This window comes from Perissodus microlepis, chromosome 9 (assembly GCF_051167445.1).
Source record: "Perissodus microlepis isolate ML-2025 ecotype Zambia chromosome 9, ASM5116744v1, whole genome shotgun sequence".
NCBI lineage: Eukaryota > Metazoa > Chordata > Actinopteri > Cichliformes > Cichlidae > Perissodus > Perissodus microlepis.
Genome location: NC_140469.1, coordinates 17933833 through 17951479, shown reverse-complemented (window position 1 = coordinate 17951479; position 17647 = coordinate 17933833). Strand labels below are relative to the sequence as shown.

The 17647-nt window shown below is 42.8% G+C and overlaps 2 protein-coding genes across 2 annotated transcripts; one reads left to right on the top strand and one right to left on the bottom strand.

The window, feature by feature from the left end:
* Positions 1-238: 238 nt before the first annotated feature.
* Positions 239-1961, top strand: LOC146380378 (chymotrypsin-like elastase family member 2A). Its single transcript, XM_084939395.1, has 8 exons — positions 239-283; positions 374-468; positions 610-716; positions 862-990; positions 1113-1249; positions 1342-1484; positions 1644-1793; positions 1881-1961. The coding sequence occupies exons 1-8, from the start codon at positions 250-252 to the stop codon at positions 1896-1898; spliced, it is 813 nt and encodes a 270-aa protein (XP_084795521.1). The 5' UTR covers positions 239-249; the 3' UTR covers positions 1899-1961.
* A 1795-nt stretch (positions 1962-3756) lies between these two features.
* Positions 3757-16220, bottom strand: csrnp1b (cysteine-serine-rich nuclear protein 1b). Its single transcript, XM_084939389.1, has 5 exons — positions 15906-16220; positions 9621-9819; positions 7571-7830; positions 7179-7475; positions 3757-7074 (listed from the first exon to the last, which is right to left on the bottom strand). The coding sequence occupies exons 2-5, from the start codon at positions 9799-9801 to the stop codon at positions 6082-6084; spliced, it is 1731 nt and encodes a 576-aa protein (XP_084795515.1). The 5' UTR covers positions 9802-9819; positions 15906-16220; the 3' UTR covers positions 3757-6081.
* Between the last annotated feature and the right edge of the window lie 1427 nt (positions 16221-17647).

The following is a 17647-nucleotide window of genomic DNA, read 5'->3' as shown; positions in this document are numbered from 1 at the left end:
GTCCTTAAAGTTTTCTGAATTGAATGAAATGCAAATGTACATAAGTCTGGATTTGTAAGAGTTTCACACCGTGGTGGATTGCCACACAAAGTCTCACACTTCTCAAACTTTCAGCTTTTCATAGCAGTACATTTAATGTGAATTGATCCACATGGACTATTGATAGTGGCTGGTAACTTAACATCTGCCCGGTTTCCCAGTCTCAAATGGGTATAAAAGCAGACTGCAGCTTGTCATCAGTGCTCCAACATGATGTGGCTTGTGCTTCTTCTGTCCTGTATTGGTAAGCCCACCTGACTTAAATAATTTTCTGTGCCTATATTTTCTGAACGTTAAAACTATATTACCACATCTGTCCGTGTGTGTGCTGAAGGGCTGATTTGTGCCAAAGAACCTCTCAACTACAAAGTTGACAATGAGAGGGTGATAGGCGGCAATAATGCTCAACCAAAGACATGGAAATGGCAGGTAAATCCTCTGAACACTAATTATCTTTTTATTTTTCTATCTTTTGATGCAAATAGGTTTTGTACTGTAGTTTTAAAATACTAGATTTAGAAAAAAAACTCCATCTCCACCATATTTTCATATTTCTTTAATATTTCACAGGTTTCTGTGCAGTATGATCAATTCTATGATGGCTCATTCTACCACATGTGCGGAGGATCTGCTGTTGATAGCCTCCACATCATGACTGCAGCTCACTGCATCCTCAGGTTTGGGCTCTGACCATGATTATTCTTAATGACACCATTTCTTTTGTGCATTTTGTAATATTTTAAAGTCTATCTTGGTGTCTCCTGGGCTGAACAAAAGAGTGTAAGTAAGCACTGTACTTATTTTTTTCCATGTCCTTCTCAGCCCAGATGCTAGTCAGTACCGTGTAGTGGTGGGTGAGTATGACCTGTATAAGTTAGAAGGCAGTGAGCAGTTCATCCATGTGGAAAAAATTACAGTCCATCCTGGCTGGAATGGTGATCTTCGTTATGGGTAAGTGGCAGCATGTCAGATCACCTCTCTCAATTAAGCCTCATTTAAATATGAAATGTTAATCTCAGCAAACAAGCAGCTATTAAAATTATACAACTCTATCTTTGGTTATTTTTTCTTAGAAATGATATTGCTCTCTTGAGACTCGCTGGTCCCATCTATGACAGTAGTTACGTGGCTACAGCTAATCTCCCCTACCCGGGCCAGACACTGCCTCATGGCTTCACCTGTTACATCACCGGCTGGGGATTAGTAGACTGTGAGTACACCTGGGTGCTAAATGTACACATATACACACACTATATGTGGATGTAATAAAAAGGTTCCTGAATTCTTTCTCCACTGAATCAGATGGAGCTAGCCCTGCCATCCTACAGGTGGCTCCCATCAATGTGGTGGAGCACTCAATCTGCTCCCAGCCAGAGTGGTGGGGCAGCATTGCTCTAGAAACCATGGTGTGTGCCGGAGGGGATGGGATCATAGCAGGCTGCCAGGTAGAGGAGGTTTCGCCTCATGCTGCAACTATTTTTTTTCTAAAACAAGAGTAAAGACTGAGCTAATTTTAATATTACTATCATATTGTTAACAACAATACTGTGTTAAGACGTTCTCACAGTCGTTGCACGCTATGTTCTTATTGTTATCTGTCCCAGGGCGACTCTGGAGGTCCTCTGAACTGCTTTACTGATGGAGCCTGGAGAGTTCACGGTGTTGTCAGTTACGGCCCATCTGGTATGTGCAACCAAATGTTCAAACCCACGGTCTTCACCAGAGTCTCTTCCTTTGAAGACTGGATATTTTCAGTAAGTCTCTTGATGCCTCTGTGCTTTTGTTTGGCGACTATAATCTTATAAAGTGTGACTCATTATTTTATCTATTTATTTTTTCAGGTTATCGGTGTTGCTTAAATGGTACCGCATTCCTTACAATTCTCAAATGCAACCTGCAAAATAAAATTGATGTGCATCTCATTCATGTTCTGCGCAGCAGATATTTGCCTGTAGTTCTTGAATTTGCCAAAGGGTGGCAAAACCACCTCATGTTCTGACCAAACAACGTCCTGCTTTTCTCTCAGAATCAGATCCTTTTTATGGCATTCCGGTACTTTCCCACAATTTCAGAAACACATTTTCTACTGAATGCATTTGGTGTTGATGTATTCCTTTTGCGACCAGTCCATACATGTGCCACAGTTTTTGTTTGAATACCAACACAGCGGCTACGGTCGTGACCTCCTGACCTCCCGAACCGCAGTTTTAGTTGATGGAAAATTTCTAAGGATGTTTCAAACTGAGAACCTCTTTTTAAAAAACAGGCTTAAGTAGCAGTGAATTACAAGGACAACTGGAATATTCTTGCATGATCTACCTGAACACCCTGTCCCAACAAGCAGAAAACCTTTTTTTTCTCTCTTTTTAATTGTGGCCAAATGCTATATGTAGTCATAGTCTCAACATTTCCTTCTTGTCTGGAATTTCTGGCCATATGTTTGTGGTAGTAGTCAGGAGACTTTTGCATGACATCATATAAAGTGTTTTTCTCCACACCATGGAGACCAAAAACCACAGATACATTCCAGTGGTTTACATTAGAACCTTGCAGGAATGTTGTTTCAATAGATTTAAGGAGAAATGTCAATTTTCTTTAATATAGTAGAAGAAAATGGTCTTAATGGTTTGCCAAATGGAAGCTAAATTTAAAAAAAAAAGTTTAATAAGCAATTAGAGCCATCTGAATTTTTCATTCAGTTCAAGTTTATTCATTTGGCAACATAACAAGGCCTCAAGGTTCTTTTTACTCTAACGTAAAGACCCAAAAACCCCAACAGTCATATGATTCTCTATGAACAAGCACTACATGACGCCAGGAAGGAAAAACTCCATTTTAAGAGGACAAAAATCTCCAGCACAACCAGGCTCAGGGAGGAGCAGCTGTATTGGGAAAGAGGAAGACAGGAAAAAACACAAACTATGGGAGAGAGATGACACAATGTAAAGGCATGCAGCCGTGGCATATAAGCACCTGTGGGAAGTCCCCCTGCAGTTTGAGCTTGCTTCAGCATAACCAAGGGATACTTCAGGATCACAGTCCTTTCAGATTTAGCTTTAAGTCTAATCTTAAAAGTAAAGATGGTGTCTGTCCCCTGAACTTTCGCGCAGAAGCATTTTACTAAACGTTACGGTCGTCCCAGGGTTTACACATTTGTGTAAAACACTAAATACGTCCTGTTTGACAGATCTAGTAACAAATTGCCAATTGTAATGTAATCGTTGTTCTTTTCTAATGAACAACTAGATTAACTTGGATCCTGTGTTTTTATTGTAATGAGTGGTAAAACTGGAGTATGGAGAGCATAATTAGTTTTTTTTCTTTGCTAGAGAGGTTTCACCACCACTGGTGTAAAGTAGCAGTGTACTGTAGATCACCTGAGCTACACATAATTTGAAAGTACATTAGCGTGCTTATTTTACTTTTGCTACTTTTAGCTTCACATGTTTAATGCAAACCCTGACCCCAGGAAGGGTTTGTGTCTCTGGCTGGAATTGAACTTCCTGCAATTATTTGCTGGTCTAGAAAGGGTTAAACCAATTATAACACATATTTTTGGCTTATTAGCTAAAATATATTATTAATATATCAAGTATACCCCCTCCCACCAAAGAAAGCTAGAAATAATACCCCTAGGAGTTTTTGTCCATGTTTTTTCCCCCACAATGCAAAAAGTTTACTTTTCAGCATTTTACAAAGACAAAAAACAGTCAAAGATTTAGAAAACATTTTTTTTTATTATTATTATTTGGAGGGACAGGCTGTCAAAATGGCGTAGATGAAAGACACTGTTTCTGAACAGCAGGTTAATGTGTGAGTATGTAAAAAAAAAAAATAAAGCAGCTTTGTTTGCTCTGCAGGACCATTCAAGCAGAAATATGTACAACACAAAAGGCAAAAAAAAGTAAGACAATTTCTTTGAAAACAATATAAATTGTACTGTAATACATTACATTGAACACTCACTGTTGCCATTTCTTCATGAGATTTGATGTTTTATACAAGAGAATCAAATGCCTGCTTGCAAAAAAAATGAGTGCCCTCTTCATGGCATAAGAACATATATTGGATGGACTTCAAAGTAATCAAAAAAGGCAAAAAAGCGAATAATACAGTTCCAAAATGTGCACTCGGCACTTTTTCAAAGTATACAATTAATCAGAACAAGTTTTAACAAACAGGACCTGCATGCATAATTTCTAAAGGGTCCAGAAAGGCTGTTGAAACAGCTGTAGAAAGGGTGAGATATGTACATCGACTCTCTAGTGTCCCTCGGCTCTTCACACAGGTGACAGCACAATCACCTTTGAAAGGTCTCGTTCAGTAATTAATGAGGCAACTCTTCAATTTTCAGGGTTTGCGCGTGCGATAAAAATTGTATAATATATGCAGTTTTTATGCACAAAAACCCTTTACATGTGTAAGTCATAACATATCGTAAGCCAAGTCACAGACTTCCAAAGAAATTCAGAGTACAATCAAATTGATCTTCGCAATTTACTTAGTTTTAGTGGCATGTCTCTAAGATATCGAACCATAAGGCTGCCTATGAAAAATACTTCAGAATGCTGGAGAGCAATAACCTTCATAAGTATACATTTCTCTATAATTCATATATTACAAAGGTCGACCCAGATTGAAAATTACTCGTTTTTGCTTAATAAAATATTCAATTTGTCAGTGATTAGAATTCTTTTGTCATTCTACATAAATTAGTTAGAAAATATTAGTGTAATTTTCTATGTTTACATTATAGGCAGCAATACAACAGAACCATAATTTAGTTTCAGTGATTAGGGAGATTCCACAGTTTTCAGTCCCAAAGCTTAAATGGAAGCGCTGTGCACACTCTATTAGCATGCATGGCTCCCCCCGATAAGCAGGCACATCCAGTAAACTTTACAACACCCCATTTTATTGCCAGGCGTCTTAAATTAAATAACTAGTGAAATAATGACATAATAAGTTATCCAAAAAAAAAGAAAAAAGAAAATAGTTAAACTGTAAAAGAGAATAGATATTAAATACTTGCTGATGGACTTGTGATCCCATTTCCCATAACAATGCCTAAATGTGATATGGACAAGGAAAAAAAAAAAAAAAAAAAACAGGAAGGAAGATTGCACTTTCAGGTGAAATATCAAACCACAGTGCTGCTTGAGTAAAAGTAGGCTTCATCAGAAATAAATAAAAGGAATTCATAAAAGGAAATAATTTAAAACAAAAGTAAAAAGACAATACAGCTACAGCTTTTAAATGGCATGAGCATTATATCTAGTTACCCTGCTCATAAATATGAAACTCCGTCACGTTAGCGTTTAACTGTTGAATCGATCCCGTTCGACCAAAACAATGCCTATTCATACATAACTATTTTTTTTTCACAGATAAAGTGCTGATCAAGGAGATTTTAGAGGGATTTTATTTGTACCATAAAAGACCCTTGGGAGAGATCTTGAGGAGAAAGAGTCCACTAGCTTTAGGATTTAACACGAGGAGGACCCCTTCTACTCAAGTCGTCCGGGTGTTAGCCCAAAATCTAGGGCGCGAACAGGTTACCATTTGACTCTGGTTTTCATATGAAGGCCATCACAGCAAAGGTACATTGCCTCCAAAAGCTAGAAAAAAAATCCCTGAGGTGCACATTCAGCTGTGTTGAGATTCCCAACCTGGCCCCAGAGGGTTCATTCCCATTTAGCGTATGGTTGGTGATCTTGGTTTGGTTAAACAAGCTTTCTTAGGAATTGAGAGCCACCACATCTTTTTTTATTATTATTATTTTTAATATGCCTGATCAAATTGATATACGTTTAGTATCTCTTTCAACACTAGCTGCCGTCTCACACAGCAATCATTCCAAACTGCTTTGCTGACAATTTTGAAGGCAAGTCTGGAATTTTGAACGTTTATTATTAGGCGAGAGGGGAAAAAATAAAAAAAATCTAACGCAATCACAGCTTCCTCCAACACTTTGACATCTTATGTGCATTTTCAAACCTGCGTTTTTCTTGCACTGTCCACAAATTTTTCACTTTGCGTGGGTCAAACTTTCACAGACTCCATCACAGACAATTTCATGGCTTCCTCCAACAGCTGATTGTCTGTAAAAGTGGCGGGGGGTTCTGGGACGGACTCTGAAAGGCCAATCAGCGACTCCAGGAGGCAGGTCCCTGGGTCACTGGCTGCAGGGAAACTGGGATAACTAGGCAACTGAAACTGAAAAAAGTTGTCCATGTGCTCGTACTCCTTGAGGGAGTTGTAGAGGGAGGTGGGCCCCAAACAGGGGAAGCCATCGAAAAACTCCAGGTCTGACTCAGACGAGAGGCTCAGCTCCATGTCATAGCTAGCTGAGCGATCGACTGTGGGAGAGGGCGTGTGTGGAACACTACTGCTATGGAAAAGAGCGTTTCCCTGGTTGGCATTCTCATCCAAAAGTTCTGAAATGGCTGTTGCTCGATTGTCTGTTTGATCGTCCGAAGAGTCCAACAGTGCAGCGTCTATATTGTCATTCTCATCTGCAAAGTCCACCATACTAAAGCTACTAAACGCCTCCATAGATGGCTGCTGTTGCTCTTGCTGCTGCTCTGGGCAACAAGTGTCTTTGCCACTCTTATCGCCGCTGTCCTTGCTACTTCTCGAACAGTTTTCTGTGTCACTGAAACACAGTATGCGGCTCAGGCCTTTCTCATCAACATCCAGCTGGGCGCTGGGCTCACACGGACTCTCGCCTGCCTCCGAGTCCTCACTCTGAGAGTCCGACAAGTCTGTCATATCGCTGCTGCAGCTGTTCTCCCCAGCTGCTGTCATCTCTGAGCTGAATGGGAAGGAGGGCACTGCTGGTAAGGGGGTGGCACCGGTTGTGTTCTCCTCATCCTCTTCTGTGCTGGACTGCTCCTCCAGCCTCTTCTCCAGCTCCAGCTTCATTATAGTGTGGATGTAATGCGTCTGTACCCTGGTGGAGTTGAACTCAATGCGGCCCTCCGTGTTTCCGCATCCATCCTTGGTACATCCGCATGGAAAAGAGGAGTGGTCCATCTGCAAGAAGTAAAGAAAAGTTCTTAAATCATGCAACAGAAACTCCCAAGTTGCTGTGTCATACCCAGGTGCTCTTGCTAGCATGAAATTGTCGGGGCTCTTACCTGACATTTGATGCCAGCCAGGCTGCAGCTGCAAGTCTCAGGTTCGCAGAACCCCTGACAGTCGCAACCACAGTTCTCCCTGGAGAGCCTCAGCTCGTGCAGCTGCCTCTTTTCCTCCTTGTCGATCTTCTTCACACCAGCCGCTTTGAGCAGCGCATAGCGGCGCTTGGACGTGTAAGGCTGGAGAAAAGAGCCCTCGTCGAGGTTGGCTCCACTGATGTCAATATCCTGCTCTGGGATGTCATCCACTGTAAGTTTTTCGGCCTCCTCGCTCTCCTGGGTTCCATTTTTTGTCAGCTGAACACAACAAAAGGAACAAAGTTTATTTGTCATGTTGAACAGGCACAGTTTCATAGATCCCTTAACCACTGCATTTCTTTTATGGTGCACACCTTCAGTTTGAGAGCTTCCAGTTTCTCTTCCCTGAGTCTGTTGAGGAGTTTTTCCCGACGCAGGAGCCGCTGCTCCACGGCAAACTCTGCGAGTGAATATGTGCGGAGTGCACTGTGGCGTTGCATCATGCCCAGAGTGCATCCTCCTCGGCTGGGAACGCTGGTGAAGCCCTGGCACCGAGGGAAGAAGAACACCGTCACCTGGTCAAACGTCACATTGCCCCGCCGCGCTCGTTTGGATTTCTTAAGGATGGATGTTGCTATGGATGGAAAAAAAAAAAAAAAAAAAAAAAAAAAAAAGAGGCAGGATTAGAATACATAATGCACAAGTAAGAGAGGAGGCTCTAAAGAGGGGGGATTCTTACTTTCGTGCCACTAGATGGCATAATTCCCCAGCACTTGTACTTGAGAGGTGTATAAATGCTGGTGAACAGACTGTAAAAGGACACCCCTCTGATTCATTGCTCCCGCCTTATCATGTACCCAATTAAAAGACACTGCTAACAGGACTCTAACACGCTTACATCCTGTAAAGTGAAACCTACACTAACCCAAGAATCCATTTAGCTTTGTAACTTGCCCTACTGTGCGACAAAAAAAAAAACCAAAAAAAAAAAACCAAAAAAAAAAACAAAACACCCAACCCAGGAATTTCCCTTTGTTGGCCAGGAAAGTGGAGGAAACAGAGCCGCCGGGATCACAAAAGTGGTGAGTAAATGCTTGAGGGTTCCAGATGGGGGTGAAGGGTGGAAGTGTAGCCCTAAGGGCAAGAATAAAACCTGCCCACCCGGGTCTCGCTGCTAGCTGACAATCCCCACAAATGGCCCAGTAACTGAAACGGGTCAAAGGTTCTCTCGCTGTTAAAAAGTGCTCACGATCTTTCTATACCCAGACAAATACAATAAAACCATATGGGAGCCAAAGTAGAACCATATGTGGGGAAAAAAGCCCAATTATTCAAGTTTTATTATATATTCCACTTCCTCCACCCAGGAATATTCAACAAAACTTTAGAGACTCTTTTAGAGACAAGCAACTTTTTCCCTCTGCCTGAGTCACCAGAACTTTTTGAATCTACAATCCACATGTGTCGGACATTACAATTATTATTTGGTGGGGAAATCCTTGTAGACTTCTAGTTCACCCTGAACTGGCCTTAAAAGACACGGAAAGCTGGTGTGATACCTGAAGCTTGGAAAAGTAACCTTTTACCTTAATAGAGGTAAGCGGCACACAATAGCTCTACTATGTGGTCTGATCTGCTGCTTGGGGTAATACACGTAAAAATAAACTACCAAGGTACAGCTTCACATCCATCATCTTCTCTGCTGTGTCTAGCAGTCACTTCACAATTTCTGTGTAAACACTGGATTATAATGATCCAGCCAATCTGCTCCTTCAGATGTGTCTGCACGCCTTTTTTTCTTGATTGTCCTACTGCCCCCCCCCCCCCCTTTTTTTTTTGTATCCCTTCACCCACTCACTTTCAGCACCTGTGCTGGGTGCACGCCCGGGCTTCAGACAAGGCTCTGTGTGTTCCCAGCCTTGGCAACCTGCCATGCTTCTCTTCCTGGCTGCCTGCCCCACCATCCTGGAAACCTCACAACTGTTTGCCCTTCTCCCGTACACCGCAATGCCTTTCCAAGCCGGTCGGTCCCCTAAAGCTCAGCAGACGCACCCAGGTCGAGACACAAAACGGCCCAAGGCCGCGCGACCCACATCATGCAAGAAAAGGTGAGGCTGTGCCTGCATGCGGGGCTTTGGGAAGAAGGTGGCGACACAGCCAAGGTGAGCAGCCAGTGCATAATGTGATTAGCCATTTTGCAGCTTTAGGGCATGAAATCAAAAGAGGTATTCATTGCAGAAGTCTGAAATCATTTCTGTGAAGTGTTTCATGGCCTGCCAGCTGCCTAAATTCCTTAACCTCTCCCCCATTTTTCTAAGTTTGTTATCAGAGCCTCAGCGGATATTAAAGGCAAGAGAATGCATTATAAAAACATGTGCCATCAGCTCTTTCTGAGATTTATTATCGCTGGAGAGAGATACTCACTGTTGAAATTTGTTGCCGGGGAGCTGGGGTTGCTGGGGGTGGAATCCAGGGTGTCCGAGAAGCAGCTCTCCGCCTCCGAGTCCCAGCCTGAGCAGGCAGAGGAAAGGGAAGAGGGCGACGGTGAGGAGTAGCATGGGTCCTCATCCACCTCCTCAAACTTCCTCTTGAGAAGCCCACTCATGGCGTTAGCGCAAAAGATCTGCAGCAAGGAGGAGAGAGGGAGACGAATTAGCAAATTACTAACAGTTATTTTAACAAATCATCACCTGATCTTTATTTTATTAACCCAATAAATTATCAACTGTACATTGTCAGGCTTTTATTTAAACAAAATCAATGGTACAAGTGAGTCATGTATGCATACCAGTCTCCTGCTACTCTCAGCTGAGAACAATGGCACAGGAAGCAATCAATCAGTTCTATTTGCCTAAGTCAACAATTAGCGAACCCTTCACCCTCTTCTAAATCTCATCGGCTCAGCAAACGCATAAATTAAGAGAGACGACCAAACAGAGGTGACCTGACATTTTATTTTCTAATCAGTCACTTTAAGCAGCCCTTGCAATCAAATATGCAGTCCAAAGGAAAGCAAGGGCAATTTGCCACTAGTCATAAGTAACGTGTCCACATAGAAGTCATTGAATACATGCGCAGCTACGCATAGGCAGAATGTTTTGTTGTCCACATATCCAGAGCTGAGTAAAAGAGAGAAAAGTAAAAAAATAATGTTTTCAGTGGGAGGGAGTGCTGTCTGCCCTCTAATCTTTAATAATATTGCCTAATATCACCTTTACAAGTATAAGATTTGTCGATGTGTTTAATGTTTATTTTTGTCAGGCAGCAACACTTTCAAAGCTCGACTAAATCCCCGTCTTTTTCCAGGCAAAATTTCAAAAAGAGCAACCGCTGACATGACAAATGAGCAGATTTGATGAAAAGCAAGGTTACTGCTTTTGTGTTTTATGGTTAAGGGATACAAACGTGTCTCGTGACCTTAACAAACACCAAACAATCTAATCTTCCCAACTTTTGAGAAGTGCCAGGCGATGCTTGCTGCTAGACGGCGCAGTTCATCATCAGTGCGAGGACGAGCCCCTGCTATCTTAACCAGGGAGGGAGGGAGAGGGTGGAGGGAGGGAGGGAGGAAGGAAGTGAAGGGAGAGGTACGACACAACCGGGCCGTGCTCCAGCACAGACACTCCCTCAGATGATGATGTGGAATAGGAAAAGGAGGCTTTACCTCGTTTCACCGTCAAACTGTTTACAAATCTTTCAACATTGCAGCTGAATCACTTTGATTTTCGTCATTTTTTAAGCCTTTTTTAAAATATACTCTTACTAAACACAGTACTGCACACACGTAAAACACCAAACCATCCTTCCAACAGCTTAAAATGTGACCATTGCCCTTTAGCACACAGCCAATTTGTCAGAAATGCTCCAGTGACTTTATAGGAACTTTGAATCCATGTGCGATCTGCATGTCTTGCTTGTCTCATCGGGATGTCATTACTCAAAGAACAGAAGAAAAAGAAGATCTGGAAGCTGGTGTACAAGGAAAAGAGCCATTTTCTGCATGCAACAGAGAGCAGTTATGAAAAAAAATCCTTATGACAAGGACAAAGGCAAAGTCAAGGGCAAGAGGCTGACACCTTCGTATAGGCAGTGGGTGCATCTTTACAGATGCACAGGGAGGGGGTTATTGTTATTGCTGCGGTCAGATATTGTTGTCCCCAGTGCACGCATGATGAATGAATCACCTTGCAATAGGTCAAGCCAACTCACACTGTCGCTGCAACAAACAAAAAGCTCCCTTCCACACTGTAGCCTTCACATTACACAGACAATAAGAGTGGAGGAAAAAAAGGGGGGGGCACTGAATCCCCCCCATCCTATCCTTCAGCTTACTCGTGCAAAAAAATAATCTCAAAATGCCTTGTACACGTATAACTAATATTATGACATGATGATGGGATTTGTCTTGAAACCATTTAGAAACACCTGGGTGCCGCATCTGTTGCTTTGTGTGTTCACTTATCAGACAACATGTGTGTTCTGAAAAACACCACAACCCTCACGTCTCTGTGCACGCAGAGCACGCAAGGGTTCACCTTACAATTCTGCCACCATTCCCAGCTCCAGTTCCCAGAAAAAAAACAAAAAAAAAAACAAAGCTGTGAAGCATCCTCCAGGGAGTGCATAGCGCCAGCTAAGCAAAGTCTTTTTAATTAAAAGCTGCAGTGAGGCAGAAGGGGGGGTGCGGGAGAGGGAGAGAGAGAGGGGGGTGGTGGTGGGGGGGCAGTGGTGTCAGAACTGGGTCATTGTCTCTTGACTGCAGTCTACCTGACACATTGATTTGTTAATCCTGTTCAACGGGCAGAAACAATGGCGAGAGGTTAATCCTGGCAAGGGGACGGCTTGTAGTCAATCTGGAGCTTCTCAGCCTGCTCAGCCGCTGCACCCACTGAACAAGGCCAAGAGAGCACAGACAGCGGATGGAACAAGGGACCCGGGGTGGAAAAAAAAAAAAGAAGAAGAAGAAAGAAAAAAAGAAAAGACATTGCGTAGTGACTCATTTGCAAAAGGGTGGGACAAAGATAAAAAGAGAGGAATTTGGCGCTGGCTCGTCAAGAAAGCGGTGCCTGTGGATGTCTGCTCTAAATGGAGAATGGATGTGATCGGACAGCCGAGCCAGAGAGGGAGCGCAGCATGTTTTCAGCGTGCGCTAAATTATGCATCACTGTCATTCCATCAACCGCACACAGGCAGGCAGATAAAGGACGCATCCACCGAGGTGCTCCCCAGCCAGTTGTCACAGACTTGGAAAGATAAATCTCTGGCGAGGAGATTTGTCACCAGAAGCACTACACAGCTCAAGTCAGATGCATAACTATGTCAGTTGAATAAGATTATCTTGATACATCCAGCTACGGGGCTGTTTGTACGACTTTAGAATTTCAATTCATTTTTATTTTAAATCTGCAGACAGCCCCTCAAACCCTTTTATAAAAGAGTATTAAATTATTTGAGAAGGATGTAAAAGAGTTTGAATTACTTTTAAAAGGCAAAAATGCCACGGTAAATCTTATCATCCTAACTTATCGGAAAGCTTTAGTTTAATCAGAATCACAAAAAAAAGAACCAAATCATAAAAGCTTTCTTATACACATCTTTGGTTTTGCACAGATATCAACTTTCACCCTGTTTGAACTGCTCCTGTCTGCCCCTCAGCCATCAGGACAAGTCACAGTTGACTTTGCCCCCTCGCACCGCCTGTCCAGCCCTTTTGCAGCTGATAACCGTGTGGGTGGGAGCGACAAGTTGCACTAATCTTAGCCAGCCGGGAGCATTTACATGGCACACTGACAGCCTTGTGCAGTGTCTGAATGACTGACTGAGTGCTCATAAAATGTGATAATGATAAGCTTGGGAGCCTTCCCGTGTGTGTGGAACTGTGACTGGGCAGGACAGCCCCTGCAGGCTTTCAAGGTACTGCACTTCTCACTTCCAGTTCTGACACCGAGAGGACGGGAGATAATTGATCAAAGCCGTCAAGGTGACGATGGGCTGGATTCCAGCTCCTGCACAGCTGGAGGAAACACTGGCTCATTTCTTATGAAGTCAGCTGTTAGTCAGAAGCGCTCCACCTGCTGGAACAATGCAGGGAGCGCTCCCGCTTTCTCCTCTATAAGCCTGTTGTTCTCACCGAAGCCGCAAAGCTTGCTGTGACTGTGCCACAGAAACATTCTGTTCCTCTGCCTTGACCCGTGCACAGCACGATTCCAAAAAGGAGAGGTAGTGGGAAGAAGGAGGGAGGACTGTACAAAACAAATAAATAATGTCATGTCTCCAAGCCACAGGAATTCCATTCTGGCAGCACTGCTCCCGCAGTAATAGTGGAAGAAGAACACAGGCTCTATCTAACCCAGATGCGTTTTCTACTTCTAACCACTGGAAAGTCCTACTCCCACTAGACACTTGAGCCAGCCACCTTTCCTAGCCACACCTGACAGGGTATTAGCTTGCACGTGGACTTCACACGCCCCAGGCTGCCATTAATCTGTTATGCAGAGCAAACCTGTCCAGGTGATGCCTGCAGAGGACTATTTACCCACTGTTTTGGGTTGCTTTACTCCTGCTTTAAAGGAAAGGCTAAAACGGTTTTTTCCACTCTTTTCCTCGAATGGCATTCACTGTGCAGACAAAATGACATGCAGCTTTGATTTTTCTGTAACACGCTTGCAAATATCAGAAACTGTGCCAAGTGCACAGCAGCAAACTTTGAGAAAACCTCTTTAGAATAGCAGTCCACAAGCAGAAAACACACAGCTTTTGGGTGTGTGTTTGGGTGGAGGGAGGGGGAGTGGCTTCGGGTTCAGGGGTCATGCTCCAGTCTGGGACACTTGCTGTATGGAATGCTGAGAGAGGACAAAGCAGATGGGAGCTCTCGGCTGCTGTGTTGGAGGCTGTCAGCAGGCTCCGTGTTACCCCCTCCACACACACACACACACACACCCCCACTCCACCCTCGTCTCCAGGCACAAAAGCGTGGGGCCATCCTGCGTGACCAAAATGAAGCAGGCACAGAGAACCTTGTCTGAACCCAGCATGCGGCTGCTGCCTCTCCCAGCTGGGGAGACAGATACTAAAAGTGTGCATGAGCTTCCTGAGGTTGTGAAACATGCACTGCAGTGCACAGGAAGTGGCCATCCAGATTATCTGTGCTGTGTCTGACAGCTGCAGGCACCACAAGGCAAACTGAATGCAGGATCACACGATGGAGATGAGGCAGTTAGGAGGTGGGGATGTTATTCGCTGTGCTGCGAATTCCTTCAAATCATTTGAGAGGATTTGGGAGTGCATTGGCAGTTTTAATAAAAAGGCAGCAAACAGGTCAATTGTTATTTTAAAGAGGGACGTGGGTGCAAAATGTGTGCTATAAATGGAAAATGATGTTAAATAAGCGGAGACAATGACTTATTTAACACATCTAAAGCCTCCTTGGACATTAAATGCACAGCACCAAGTGCTGTATTCCTTCTCAGTAAACAAAGGATCATTCAGCTCTCTGTAGCCTAATTCCAAAAAACATGATTCCAAAAATGATCCGGGTGAGGTCGCGCTAGAGACGATTAAATCTACTCAGTCGCTTTATCGAAAACAGACACTGTCCAGAGATTAAATAAATAAATAAGAGCCCCAGAGGGCAGTGTTATACCTGGAAAAAAATAATAACATTAATAAATCAAGACCTTTGGATGAGAATAACAATAAAAATAAACCACATTGACATTATTTTCTCTTTATAGTACTTAAATTAATTAGAAACTTCAGTCATTTACGCATTTAAAAAGAAAAAAAGAGAAAGATCCACGTGCCGTGATGGAAAACTGATCAAACAATGAAGGAGCTCCGCATTCCTTGTCCACACCTGGCTAAAAGCCTGAACTGTTACCTGCATGTGGCAAATCGCTAAAATCCCCCCCAAAATTAAAAACCTATAATTATATCGGGTCGAATAGGCACGTCGTACGAGTCCAGCCGGCTCTCTCCCCCAGCTGACCCGATCATGCCTCATGATTAATGCTAATTCTAATGACAGCAGCCCTGTCAGCTGTGTGCTCAGATGTAGTGCCTTCAGGAGTCGCTCTAGTTACAAGAGGCGCACCAGCACCGCCGAGGTGAACAAGAACAACTCCGCACGGGCTGAATACACAAAGCCGACCTCATCAACAGTTCAGATCACCTAAATGAATCCGCAGCCGAAAACCCACAGCGGTGGGAAGCACGGCTTTCCCGGCGTGAGCCGTGAAGTTTGTAAAACGCTGATTAATCAGCGATCGATCTAAAAACAAATAAATCAATCAATCATTAAGTGAATGAAGCGGGTCGTGGAATCTCGCGTTTAAAAAGAAAATCAGTTAAATGACTTTAATTCTTTCCAGTTACCGTGAGTGCCAGCACCCGTGTGCTGCCACCAGAAAACAATTCATTAAAACTCAACTTTAACTAGCGGGGGCCACCACAGCCGCGTCCATTTCCAATAAAGCGTCAGGCAAAGTGTTCAAAAAGAAATCAAGCGAATAAAACCCCACCAGAGATGACACGCACAGACAGGCGCACAGAGAACACAAACCGCACAGGGCATTTAAACGACTCCTGACACACGAGAATAAACAGTCAAACTATCTGGCTTCCCCCCTGCTTCCCTCCGCTGAGGTTGAACGCGTAAATTACGGTGTTCAATAACCCAGCAGCGAAACTCCCGATTCTGTTTGTACTCACCACCAGTTCAAGTATCCGATCACCATCAGTCACCGAATAGTCACGCTGGGTAAAACAGCCGACGGGTGTTAACGGTGGAAGTAATCCAAATGGCACGAATAAACGTAGCGCTTATCCCCCGCGTACACACAGCCTTTTTTTTTATTCTCTCCTATTGTCTGTGCCTCTCTGCCGCACGGGGTCCGTACCAGCTGAAGCGCTTCCCTTGTCTGTAGCAGACTGCCGAGAAGCGCAGGCTTTTTCGTCAGTGGAAAACTCCCTCCTGGCGTCTAGTCTGACGCAGGCGGTGACACAAGGAGGCTGCCCACGCCGCTTCCTGCCCGTCCTTCTGTGTTTGGTTTAAGCCCTTACTACCTGCGTGAGAAAACTCAATTGGTCACTAATAATAATAATAATAATAATAATAATAATAATAATAATAATAATAATAGCCTGGGAGTAGTAGTTATAGTAATAGTAATAGATTGATGAAATAAACACAATAAAATACGTTTTTCTTCTTCTTTTTATCACCCTTTTTTAAATACATACTCACTATTATACACTCTAAAGGCAGTTATAGGAATCCCCAGGTTCCTCTCTATATTAGCAGCTGATGAGCAGTCACAAACTGTGTGATCACCAGGCAGATAAAAGTCCTGTTATTGTAACGTGGGTGGTGTCTAAATGTTGTATACGCTGTGGCTTATTTCCAGTTAAAGGAAAACACTGAGTAAGCTGCATGAAATTCTGACTCAGTTTCTTTTTACATGGAACGCAAAAGTGAAGTAGGCTTTAGAGGAAACGCCACCTCTTATCATAACCAAGCAATCACAACTACTGTCCTGGAATGATTTCTCTTCTTTTTTTTCTTTTCTTTTCTTTTTTAAATTACATGGTGAAAACAGTTTAGTTAACTAAGTTGGTTAACAAAGTAACTTGAGTAGCTTGATGTTTATTTAGGGCAATGAGATGAGTTTGAAAGCCCCAGAAACTGCATGCTCATCCTGCCTAATGGTTTCACGGCTTTCTTTGAGGGAGACTGAGCTCACGTTTTCTGTTTTTCTTTTTTTGTTAACCTCTTGGAGGTAAGCGCTGACAACCTGTGTTGTACTTAAACACAATGACCTTACGTGGATGTGTTATTCTAAAAGTTGGGTTAAATAAGGAGGATGAAACCACTTTAGATCTGTCAGCGAACCACATGGGTACATGTATCAGTTAGTTTAGCACAAACTTTATCATTATTAATCCTTAAAAACAACTATGTTATTGTATGTTAGTGTATGTGGGATTATTGTCTGGACACTTCTCAGAATTACTTTTCCAAAATTATGAACTGAAAAACAAAAAACAACAATAATTGTTTTTGGCACTTGTACACTAGTAGTATATATGCTTTTATTTTGAAAAGACATAGGTGTTTTTATTATTACATTTTCATGGCTGTAGTTTCCTCATAATTTCCATATTATTTTCCTTTCTTCTTCCCTCAAGTCTTTTTCAGTGCAATAGTTTCCTCTAAACTTCATTCGTACTTTCCTTCCTTCTTTCATTTGTTTATTTTTGGGTGTTAGTTTCCTCTTAATTTCATCTTACTTTCCTTCCTTCTTTCATTTGTTTACTTTTTAGGACCATAGTTTTCTCTGAATTTTGTTTTCTTTCTCTCAGTTAAATAAAACAAACTCTATAACAGCAGAAAGGCCCCACTTAAATACATTTAACTTCATTTGCTGACCTTGTCTTTTGTCCCCAGGGATCAA

Coding starts and splice junctions, on each gene's coding strand:
- csrnp1b (XM_084939389.1), bottom strand. CDS start 9,801: ATGAGTGGGCTTCTCAAGAGGAAGTTTGAGGAGGTGGATGAGGACCCA. Junction 7,476..7,570: donor TGGAAGCTCTCAAACTGAAG/GTGTGCACCATA, acceptor TGTTGTGTTCAG/CTGACAAAAAATGGAACCCA. Junction 7,075..7,178: donor TGGCTGGCATCAAATGTCAG/GTAAGAGCCCCG, acceptor TACTTCTTGCAG/ATGGACCACTCCTCTTTTCC.
- LOC146380378 (XM_084939395.1), top strand. CDS start 250: ATGATGTGGCTTGTGCTTCTTCTGTCCTGTATTG. Junction 469..609: donor CAAAGACATGGAAATGGCAG/GTAAATCCTCTG, acceptor AATATTTCACAG/GTTTCTGTGCAGTATGATCA. Junction 1,485..1,643: donor GGATCATAGCAGGCTGCCAG/GTAGAGGAGGTT, acceptor TATCTGTCCCAG/GGCGACTCTGGAGGTCCTCT.